The following is a 12072-nucleotide window of genomic DNA, read 5'->3' as shown; positions in this document are numbered from 1 at the left end:
ACGGTTACATGCGTAGCAGCATTATCAGAAATAGTGCAAATATAAACTGATAAACAGTATGTACACGAACAATAACAGTAGTGATAGACGAGGTAGTTGTATGCATACAATCGGGTAAAGTGGTGAGGCAATACAGATAGTGCTGATGAGTGGTCTGTCCGAACCACGCATGAATAAGATAATCTATATTCGGAGAGCCTGTTCCTGTCCTGCTCTTGACTTTGGTGCAGGGCATGTAAATGCCCATAGCCTCTTCATTGCAAAACTCCCATATCTTCTCAAAAAGATAAGTTTGTCTAGCTGTGTCCAGTCCAGGTGGTGCTTGTACAGGTAGACCATCTATGGGAGGAAGGATGTCAGCGTTGCGCAGCAGCTGAAATCTGGTCCCGACTGAGTCAGAATGCTCCTTGGCGACAACAACACCAGGCTCCAGAACACCGAAGCTGTAAAACAGGAAATAACAAAAACCTCTTTGACAACATCAATTCACCTCCCAAGTTTAGATAAGAAGAATAACCTCATACAATGCAATGAAAATTATAATCACCTGAAGTTCTGGTACTGCTTGATCTGTGGCAACGGCCTGAAGTAGGGAGTCAAGTGTTGTTGCCAGCCATAGCTTTCCACCAGCACCGTATCATCCTCCAGTCCAACCAGCTGTGGGATGTCGACCCCTGTCACAGTAATCTCAGACGAAGTGTTCACTCTGCTAGATGAGGCTGAAGCAAACTTGTTGTGGCCTGTGATCAGGAAGTGAAGGTCCAGACTGTGGTGGAGCTTGTGCATGGTCCACCACGCACAGTACCAGAACACTGACTTGTTCTTATTTTGGCCACTGCAGTTATTACAATTCAGGTCAACACGTGTTTCCCCAACTCCGTAGTTGGTGAAGAAATAGTGCATGTAGTTGATGACTGCGCTGCTGCCTGTGCTGGATGACATGCCTTCATCAATCAAGTAGTTGACTTGTTGTGGTTTTCCTTCACGGCAGACACCAAACAAGACACACTTGCGAGAAGTTAAAAAGTAGATGGGACCTGGCTGCATAGGGTCAGAAAGATAGTGCACCTGCAAACAACAAAAGAAGATTAAGATAAATTACAATTGATTGTCTCACCCCTGTCAATCTGTCTTTACACAGTTTAGTGAAATGTATTTGTCTGCCTCCCAAATATATATATATATATATTAATATGTTTTATTTTATTTTTTATTGTACTGTATATCTATTTATCCATCTATGTCCTTAATCAGTATAAAGGAGGAAATGTTTCTTGTTGAGTAAAATCAAAGCTGTAATGTATCCTGATGACTTTGCTTGCTGGTTCAGTAGGGCCCCCAGAGACAACTGCAGGTCTTGACTGGTGGTCTTTCTGTCAGCAACCATCTTCTGGTAGACAGACCGCTCACTCTGAACAAGCAGGAGATGCTTCTCTTGCTTCTTCAGCTTGGCTGATTTAACAGCTTCTGGCATATTGGCAGATCTGAAGACCTGATAGTTGTTCTTCTGGCACTGCCAGCACAGGTCTGTCCTGGGCTTAGATGTGGGGCAGCAATTTTCTCCACAGATTCCTAAAAGAAGACAGCCCGAAATACAGAAATAATGTGAGATCAATAAAAGTAGTGCCAATCATGTTGGAGGTCAATTAAATAATCAAAATATGTTTATGCTTTTAAAATGTTGAGCCTTGATTGATTAGCCTTGATCGAATGTTGAGCCCGTCTTCTCAGGATCCTCCTTACAAGGCTTTGACTTCGGTGGAGTCATTTGATCTGAGGGATAAGAGACGTTGGTGCTCCTTGAATGTGCGATTCTCAGGGGCTGCATCACCTCTGATGTCCTCCTGGACTCTGCAACCCACACCTGTTATTGAGAAGATCAATTGTAGGTTATCTATACAGATACACAAGACCATGCATATTATATTTACCTCACATGCGACCCATGATAAGATTGCAATTATCCCATTAAATTAATTGTTAGTCAATTTTCAATAACAACACTATTGTTAGACTCACTAATCATGTTGGGGCTGGAGCAGTACAGCTGTCTGTTCTTCAGCAGGGCCTGTTCTCTCTGTGTTCTGTTCCCTCCATGGTGAAGGTTATTACCCCTTATTACCCCCCAGGGCTTTGTTCCAAACCCTCATACAGGATCAGGGTCTTACCGTTGGGCTTAGCAGGGCCACTACCATCCAATGCTGAGGGAATCATAAACCAGTTGGTTAGATCCAGATCATCTAGCAGTCCGTAGAGATCCATGAAAATGTCACCAGTTACAAGGTGTGCTATTCCTCTACCATTTTTCATTGTGGAAAACGACTACTGAATGATGGGAGTCCATGAAATGCAATTAGCTGAATCAAAAATACAAATTGTCTTTGATCTTAGATCATTCAACCTTTGTTGAGGGACTGTTCAGGGAAAAAACGCTAATGCAATAGAAATATTGCCTTTTATTCTTGTTCTGCTTGTACCTATAGTTGCTACTGAAGTTATTCTACTTGTATCTAGTTGTTACCAAAGGTGGTTCATCAAGCAGGTCAGCCAGACCATGGTATGCTGCCCTCTGCTTGGCAACCTGTTGAGTCACAACAGGCGCAACGGTTTGTGTCAAGAACTGCAATGTTGCTGGGTTTTTTTTCACACTCAACAGTTTCCCTTGGGGTCAACATGGGCCAGCATCCCTGTGGAACGCTTTCAACACCTTGTAGAGTCCATGCCCTGACAAATTGAGGCTGTTCTGAGAGCAAAAGGGGGTGCATCTCAATATTAGGAAGGTGTTCCAGATGGTTTGTACACTCAGTGTAGTAGTCTAACCATTTCTGCTGGTCCTCCCTTGATAGGCAACATAAATCCCAAGGTTGTTTTATCCTGCTCTCTGTAGATGGGGAAAAATATAGATTATTGTCAGTGATTATTGCATGAATGGATGAACTAATGAATTTGTACCTTTGCTGCCATGATGCTGACCCACATTCCTCTGTTCAAGGGTTTGTTCAGTGTAATAGTCAAATCAAAATGATTTATAAAGCCCTTCTTATATAGATGACCAGCAGGGTCAAATAATAATAATCACAGTGGTTGTCGAGGGTGCAACAGGAGTAAATATCAGTTGGCTTTTCATAGCCGATCATTCAGAGTATCTCTACCACTCCTGCTGTCTCTAGAGAGTTGAAAACAGCAGGTCCAGGACAAGGTAGCACGTCCGGTGAACAGGTCAGGGTTACATAGCCGCAGGCAGAACAGTTGAAACTGGAGCAGCAGCACGGCCAGGTGGACTGGGGACAGCAAGGAGTCATCAGGCCAGGTAGTCCTGAGGCATGGTCCTAGGGCTCAGGTCCTCCGAGAGAGAGAAAGAAAGAAAGAGAGAGAGAGAGCATACTTAAATTCACACAGGACACCGGATAAGACGGGATAAATACTCCAGATAGTCATGTTCTCGGTGTCTAATAATTGAAAGAAACAGAGAAAAGATCACAATGAGATATAAAGCTAAAAACGGATACAGAACTATATAATTAGCTTTTGGAAACACTCAGAAAAAGGCTTCTAAAAGACTTATTTCCCCATATGAGGGACCTGTTTTGGTTCGAGGTAGAGAAATGGTTTGCTCTGTTGAAGAAGATAATCCAGATTGGGGGTGAGAGATTGTAATTCAAAGGCCTAAGGAAGAGAGAACATTTTAGATAACTATACACAGGCACAACACACAATACACAATACATGCTGTACAGTGCGTTGTTTTGTGACATGTATATCATGCATTTTACTTAGGATGTTTACTTTTTCCATCCTGAATAAAGCTGACAAACAATGCAGATGTTTTACACCAGTTTTTAAAAGTAATTCACTGTTTTATAGCCTACTGAGTTCAGAAAACCTTAATGACAAGTGAATGCAAACATAATCATATTCTCTTTTACAGTGGTGGAAAAAATACCCAATTGTCATACTTGAGTAAAAGTAAAGATACCTTAATAGAAAATTATTCAAGTAAAAGTGAAAGTCACCCAGTAAAATACTACTTGAGTAAAAGTCTAAAAGTATTTGCTTTTAAATATCCGTAAGTATCAAAACTAAATGCAATTACTAAAATATACTCAAGTTTTAAAAGTAAAACTATAAATTATTTCACATTGCTTATATCAACCAAACTGTACAATTGTTTTTATTTTTTGTTAATTTACGGATAATTTACACTGCAACAATCAGACATAATTTGCAAACAAAAGTATTTGTGTTTAGTGAGTCTGCCAGATCAGAGGCAGTAGGGATGACCAGGGATGTTCTCTTGATAAGTGCGTGAATTTGACCATTTTCCTGCTGTTAAGCATTCAAAATGTAATGAGTACTTTTGGGTGTCATGAAAAACGAATGGAGTAAAAAGTACATGATTTTCTTTAGGAATGTAGTGAAGTAAAAGTAAAACGTTTAAAAAATATATAAATAGTAAAGTACAGATCCCCCAAGAAACTACTTAAGTAGTACATTAAAGATATGCTCTTGGAACTCTCTGAAGCCCTGTGGGATGCCTCTGACCGTGTCATAGCCATCCTCAGAGAGCAGGAAGGGGAGGTGGAGGTCTGGCCCCTCCTCCAGCTGGAGGTCCCGCCCTTCACTATGCACCACCTCATCAGCACTGGCCTCGGCAGCAGACGTGTCAATCACACCCTGGAGCGCAGGGTTCATGGTATATAGGAAGACATGAGCGGTATTTGAGCAAACCTGTTTTTTTTTTGGTTACACTTTACAATAACTTCCATGAATAAGCCATTATAAATCCTTCTAATTTCTTTATAATGTATCTGATGTTATGTCATGACCTTCACAGTCAAATAAAATAAGCAGGATAAAAACAACAGGAGGCAATAAATCAATTAATATAATATAATAAAAAAACACAAATAAGCCAAGACAAGTAACAGTCAAATCTAATCAAATTAAACATGTACAGTGCATTGGGAAAGTACTCAGACCCCTTCCCTTTTTCCACATTTTGTTACGTTACAGCCTTATACGTTACGTTACAGTTGACAGTGCATGTCAGAGAAAAAAATCAAGCCATGAGGTCGAAGGAATTGTCTGTAGAGCTCCGAGACAGAAATGTGTCTGGGGAAGGGTACCAAAAAATGTCTGTAGGATTGAAGGTCTCCAAGAATACAGTGGCCTCCATCATTCTTAAATGGAAGAAGTTTGGAACCACCACGACTCTTCCTAGAGCTGAGCAATCGGGGGGAGAAGGGCCTTGGTCAGGAAGGTGATCAAGAACCCGATGCTCACTCAGATAGAGCTCCAAAGTTCCTCTGTGGAGATGGGAGAACCTTCCAGAAGGACAACCAACTCTGCAGCACTCCACCAATCAGGTCTTTATGGGAGAGTGACCAGACGGAAGCCACTCCTCAGTAAAAGGCACATGATGGCCCGCTTGGAGTTAGCTAAAGGACGCTGACCATGAGAAACAAGAGAAACCAAAATTGAACTCTTTGGCCTGAATGCCAAGCATCACTCCTGGAGGAAACCTGGCACCATCCCTATGGTGAAGCATGCTGGTGGCAGCATCATGCTGTCGGGATGTTTTTCAGAGGCAGGGACTGAGAGACTAGTTAGGATCGAGGGAAAGATGAATGGAGCAAAGTACAGAGAGATGCTTGATGAAAACCTGATCCAGAGCACTCAGGACCTAAGACTGGGGCAAAGGTTCACCTTCCAACAGGACAACGACCCTAAGCACACAGCCAAGACAGCGCAGGAGAGGCTTCGGGACAAGTCTCTGAATGTCCTTGAGTAGCGCAGCCAGAGCCTGGACTTGAACCTGATCAAACATCTCTGGAGAGACCTGAAAATAGCTGTGCAGCGACGCTCCCCATCCAACTGGACAGAGCTTGAGAGGATCTGCAGAGAAGAATGGGATAAACTCCCCAAATACAATTGTGGCAAGCTTGTTGTGTCATACCCAAGAAGACACGAGGCTGTAATCGCTGCCAAAGGTGCTTCAACAAAGTACTGAGTAAAGGTTCTGAATACTTATGTAAATGTGATTTTTCATTTTTTTATTTGTAATACATTTGCGAAAATGTCTAAACCTGTTTTTGTTTTGTCATTATGGGACATTGTGTGTAGATTGATGAGGGGGAAAAACCATTTAATCCATTTTAGATTAAGGCTGTAACGTAACAAAATGTGGAAAAAGTCAAGGGGTCTGAATACTTTCTGAATGCACTGTATGTAGTGTGAGTGGGTGGGGGTTTTGTGTGAGAGTGTCAGTGTAGTGTGTGAGTGTGTGTATATAGTGTGAATATATGGTCTTGTGAGTGTGCATAGAGCCAGGCGCTGGTGGAGTGGAAGAGCTGGGAGAACAGCTGGCTGGTGAGGGCTGCGTTGACCTGGCAGCACTGCAGCACATACATGTCATACATGTTCAGTACGCCATCTGGTGGTAGGAATAGGGAGTGACAGAAACTAGTAAAAACTTCATCTCAAAACAGAGGGGGGGGGGGGGGGGGGCTACTGGACCATAAACACATTTGGCTCATTACTCTATATGGTCCAAATAAGGATGATCCACGTGTCTTTGAAAGGCAATACATGACTCAGTTATTATGGTGGGAGATTATAATGTGGTTTTAAGTACCTCAATGGACCGTAAGGGAAATAACACTACAAACTATCACCCTCATGCACCTAATTAAGGAAATTACTAATTGTAACTAGTGGATATATAGGCTTAAATATTATATATATATATATATATATATATATATATATATATATACAATATCAGTCAAAAGTTTTAGAACACCTACTAATTAAAGCGTTTCCTTTATTTTTACTATTTTCTACATTGTAGAATAATAGTGAAGACATCAAAACTATGAAATAACACATATGGAATCATGTAGTAACCAAAAAAGTGTTAAACAAAACCAAATATATTTTATATTTGAGATTCTTCAAATAGCAACCCTTTGCCTTGACGACAGCTTTGCACACTCTTGGCATTCTCTCAACCAGCTTCATAGGGTATTTTTTTATTTCACCTTTATTTAACCAGGTAGGCTAGTTGAGAACACCTTTATTTAACCAGGTAGGCTAGTTGAGAACACCTTTATTTAACCAGGTAGGCTAGTTGAGAACACCTTTATTTAACCAGGTAGGCTAGTTGAGAACACCTTTATTTAACCAGGTAGGCTAGTTGAGAACAAGTTCTCATTTACAATTGCGACCTGGCCAAGATAAAGCAAAGGAGTGCGACACAAACAAAGTTACACATGGAATAAACAATAAACAAGCCAATAACACAAACAACAACACAGAGTTACACATGGAATAAACAAACATACAGTCAATAATACAGTAGAAAAAAAGTCTATATACAGCATGTGCAAATGAGGTAGGATAAGGGGGGTGAGGCAATAAATAGGCCATAGTGGCGAAATAATTACAGTATGGCAAATTAAACACTGGGGTGATAGATGTGCAGAAGATGAGTGTGCAAGTAGCAGTACTGGAGTGCAAAGGAGCAAAATAAATTACAATATGGTGATGAGGTAGTTGGATGGGCTATTTACAGATGGGCTGTGTACAGGTGCAGTGATCTGTGAGCTGCTCTGACAGCTGGTGCTTAAAGCTAGAGAGGGACATATGAGTCTCCAGCTTCAGTGATTTTTGCAGTTCGTTCCAGTCATTGGCAGCAGAGAACTGGAACGAAAGGCGGCCGAAGTAGGAATTGGCTTTGGGGGTGACCAGTGAGATATACCTGCTGGAGTGCGTGCTGCGGGTGGGTGCTGCTATGGTGACCAGTGAGCTGAGATAAGGCGGGGCTTTACCTGGAAACGACTTATAGATGACCTGGAGCCAGTGGGTTTGGCGACGGATATGAAGCGAGGGCCAGCCAATGAGAGCATACAGGTCGCAGTGGTGGGTAGTATGTGGGGCTTTGGTGACAAAATGGATGGCAGTGTGATAGACTGCAGCCAATTTACTGAGTAGAGTGTTGGAGACTATTTTGTAAATTACATCGCCGAAGTTGAGGATCAGTAGGATGGTCAGTTTTACCAGGGTATGTTTGGCAGCATGAGTGAAGGATGCTTTGCTGTGAAATAGGAAGCCAATTCTAGATTTAACTTTGGATTGTATATGTTTAATGTGAGTCTGGAAGGAGAGTTTACAGTCTAACCAGACACCTAGGTATTTGTAGTTGACCACATATTCTAAGTCAGAACTGTCCGGAGTAGTGATGCTGGACGGGTGGGTAGGTGTGGGCAGCGATCGGTTGAAGAGCATGAATTTAGTTTTGCTTGCATTTAAGAGCAGTTGCAGGCCACAAAAGGAGAGTTGTATGGCATTGAAGCTCGTCTGGAGGGTTGTTAACACAGTGTCAAAAGAAGGGCCAGAAGTATACAGAATGGTGTCGTCTACATAGAGGTGGATCAGAGAATCACCAGCAGCAAGAGCAACATCATTGGTGTATACAGAGAAAAGAGTCGGCCCGAGGATTGAACCCTGTGGCACCTCCATAGAGACTGCCAAAGGTCCGGACAACAGGCCCTCCGATTTGACACACTGAACTCTGTCAGGGAAGTAGTTGGTGAACCATGCGAGGCAGTCATTTGAGAAACTAAGGCTGTTGAGTCTGCCGATAAGAATGTGGTGATTGACAGAGTCGAAAGCCTTGGCCAGGTCGATGAATACAGCTGCACAGTATTGTCTCTTATCGATGGCGGTTATGATATCTTTTAGGACCTTGAGCGTGGCTGAGGTGCAACAATGACCAGCTTGGAAACCAGATTGCTAAGCGGAGAAGGTACGGTGGGATTTGAAATGGTCAGTGATCTGTTTGTTAACTTGGGTTTCAAAGACCTTAGATAGATATAGGTTTGTAGCAGTTTGGGTCTAGAGGGTCTCCCCATTCGAAGAGGGGGATGACCGCGGCAGCTTTCCAATCTATAGGAATGTCAGACGATATGAAAGAGAGGTTGAACAAACTAGTTATAGGGGTTGCACTAATTTCGACTGATAATTTTAGGAAGAGGGGTCCAGATTGTCTTGCCCTGCTGATTTGTAGGGGTCCAGATTTTGCAGCTCTTTCAGAACATCAGCTACCTGGATTTGGGTGAAGGAGAAATGGGGGAGGCTTGGGCAAGTTGCAGTGAGGGGTGCAGGCCTGTTGACGGGGTAGGGGTAGCCAGGTGGAAAGCATGGCCAGCCGTAGAAAAATACTTATTGAAATTCTCAATTATCGCGGATTTATCGGTGGTGACAGTGTTTCCTAGTCTCAGTGCAGTGGGCAGCTGGGAGGAGGTGCTTTTATTCTCCATGGACTTTACAGTGTCCCAGAACTTTTTGGAGTTTGTGCTACAGGATGCAAATATCTGTTTGAAAAAGCTAGCCTTTGCTTTTCTAACTGCCTGTGTATATTGGTTCCTAACTTCCCTGAAAAGTTGCATATCGCAGGGGCTATTCAATGCTAATGCAGTACGCCACAGGGTGTTTTTGTGCTGGTCAAGGGCAGTCAGGTCTGGAGTGAACCAACCAGTGAACCATATCTGTTCCTGGTTCTACATTTTTGGAACGGGGCATGCTAATTTAAGATGGTGAGGAAAGCACTTTTAAAGAATAACCAGGCATCCTCTACTGACTGAATGAGGTCAATATCCTTCCAGGATACCCGGGCCAGGTTGATTAGAAAGGCCTGCTCGCTGAAGTGTTTTAGGGAGCGTTTGACAGTGATGAGGGGTGGTCGTTTACCGCAGACCCATTACGGACACAGGCAATGTGGCAGTGATTGCTGAGATCCTGGTTGAAGACAGCAGAGGTGTATTTGGAGGGCATGTCGGTTAGGATGATATCTATGAGTGTGCCCGTGTTTACGGATTTGGGGTTGTACCTGGTGGGTTCATTGATAATTTGTGTGAGATTAAGAGCATCTATCTTAGATTGTAGGATGGCCGGGGTGTTAAGCATGTCCCAGTTTAGATCACCTAACAGCATGAGCTCTGAAGATAGATGGGGGCAATCAATTCACATATGGCATCCAGGGCACAGCTGGGGGCAGAAAGTGGTTTATAGCAAGCGGCAACGGTAAAATACTTATTTCTGGAAAGGTGGATTTTTAAAAGTAGAAGCTCAAATTGTTTGGACACAGACCTGGATAGTAAGACAGAACTCTGCAGGCTATCCTTGCAGTAGATTGCAACTCCGCCCCCTTTGGCAGTTCTATCTTGTCGGAAAATGTTATAGTTAGGGATGAAAATGTCAGTGTTTTTGGTGGTCTTTCTAAACCAAGATTCAGGCTTCTAATGTTAACATGCATGAAAGATAAGGTAGTCAGTCACCTGGAATGCATTTAAATTATCAGGTGCACCTTCTTAAAAGTTCATTTGAGGAATTTATTTATTTATTATTGTGTTTGAGCCAATCAGTTGTGTTGTGACAAGGTAGGGGGGTATACAGAAGATAGCCCTATTTGGTAAAAGACCAAGTCCATAATATGGCAAGAACAGCTCAAATAAGCAAAGAGAAATGACAGTCCATCATTACTTTAAAACATGAAGGTCAGTCAATGCGGAAAATGTGCAGTCGCAAAAACCATCTAGTGCCATGATGAAACTGGCTCTCATGAGGACCGCCACAGGAAAGGAAGACCCAGAGTTACCTCTGCTGCAGAGGATAAGTCCATTAGAGTTACCAGCCTCAGAAATTGCAGCCCAAATAAATGCTTCACAGAGTTCAAGTAACAGACACATCTCAACATCAAATGTTCAGAGGAGACTGTGTGAATCAGGCCTTCATGGTTGAATTGCTGCAGAGAAACCATTTGTCCTTTGGTCTTATTAGTCCAAATTTGCGATTTTTGGTTCCAACTGTTATGTCTTTGTGAGATGCAGTGTGGCTGAACGGATTATCTCTGCATGTGTATTTCCCACCGTAAAGCATGGAGGAAGAGGTGTTATGGTGTGGGGGTGCATTTCTGGTGACACTGTCTGATTTATTTAGAATTCATGGCATACTTAACCAGCATGGCTACCACATCATTCTGCAGCTATACGCCATCCCATTTGGTTTGGGCTTAGTGGGACTATCATTTGTTTTTCAACAGAACAATGACCCAACAAACCTCCAGGCTGTGAAAGGGCTATTTTACCAAGAAGGAGAGTGATGGAGTGCTGCATCAGATGACCTGGCCTCCACAATCTACCGACCTCAACCAATTTGAGATGGTTTGGGATGAGTCGGACCGCAGAGTGAAGGAAAAGCAGCCAACAAGTGCTCAGTATATGTGGGAACTCCTTCAAGACTGTTGGAAAAGCATTCCAGGTGAAGCTGGTTGAGAGAATACCAAGAGTGTGCAAAACTGTCATCTGTGGCTATTTGAAGAATTTCTAATATAAAATATATTTGGATTTGTTTAACACTTTTTTGGTTACTAAATGATTCCATATGTTTTATTTCATAGTTTTGATGTCTTCACTATTCAACAATGTAGAAAATAGTAAAAATAAAGAAAAACCCTTGAATGAGAAGGAGTTCTACACCTTTTGAACGGTAGTTTATATATGAGGGATTGGAAATGCTGCAGACGATTACATTGATAGAAGCCACAATCTATCTGAAATAATAAAGCTGATCTACTCCCTAATCTTTTATAAAAAATATTTGCTATTGTCGTCTGGATGTTGAAAATGCTATTGTATTCCATCATTCCATCAGTTTTAATTTTCCAAAATGTATTACAGCACACAATTACTTTCAATATCACATTTATCATTGGTATCAAATTGTGTTCATTAAACAAACAATTGTTATGGTATGAAACATTTTATTTTATGATGCTATAAACATTTTACAGACAAAAAGTTTCTCATTTTTGCTCCTCTCTTTTCTTAATTCTACTTTACATGTCACTTCCTCCCAAAACTCGCGGAGTAACAGATAGCAGTACGTGTATAAATGTGTGTGTATACTGTATGAAATTCACCAAAATATATGAAATATGTTAGATGATGTATTATTTTCTGTTACTTCTGTTGGCGTCGTTCCTTTTGAGACTTATCTGTATCTCTTCCTGGT

The 12072-nt window shown here is 41.9% G+C and overlaps 1 protein-coding gene across 1 annotated transcript in view; it reads right to left on the bottom strand.

Annotated features, from left to right (window-relative positions):
* Nucleotides 1-543: 543 nt before the first annotated feature.
* The window catches only part of slc22a3 (solute carrier family 22 member 3), a 30265-nt gene continuing 18736 nt past the window's right edge, over nucleotides 544-12072 (bottom strand). The window contains exons 11-18 of the mRNA XM_090219332.1: nucleotides 6321-6433; nucleotides 4492-4674; nucleotides 2522-2581; nucleotides 2169-2322; nucleotides 1790-1864; nucleotides 1319-1572; nucleotides 655-1068; nucleotides 544-570 (exon numbers count right to left, since the gene is read on the bottom strand). Coding sequence (XP_090075458.1) covers nucleotides 544-570; nucleotides 655-1068; nucleotides 1319-1572; nucleotides 1790-1864; nucleotides 2169-2322; nucleotides 2522-2581; nucleotides 4492-4674; nucleotides 6321-6433 — 1280 coding nt within the window. The remainder of the gene's footprint in view (nucleotides 571-654; nucleotides 1069-1318; nucleotides 1573-1789; nucleotides 1865-2168; nucleotides 2323-2521; nucleotides 2582-4491; nucleotides 4675-6320; nucleotides 6434-12072) is intronic.

Source organism: Oncorhynchus mykiss, chromosome 25 (assembly GCF_057628025.1).
Source record: "Oncorhynchus mykiss isolate SJ-2025 chromosome 25, ASM5762802v1, whole genome shotgun sequence".
Classification (NCBI taxonomy): Eukaryota; Metazoa; Chordata; class Actinopteri; order Salmoniformes; family Salmonidae; genus Oncorhynchus; species Oncorhynchus mykiss.
The sequence above is the reverse complement of the archived record's forward strand: the minus strand, read 5'-3'. Positions and strand labels throughout refer to the sequence as shown.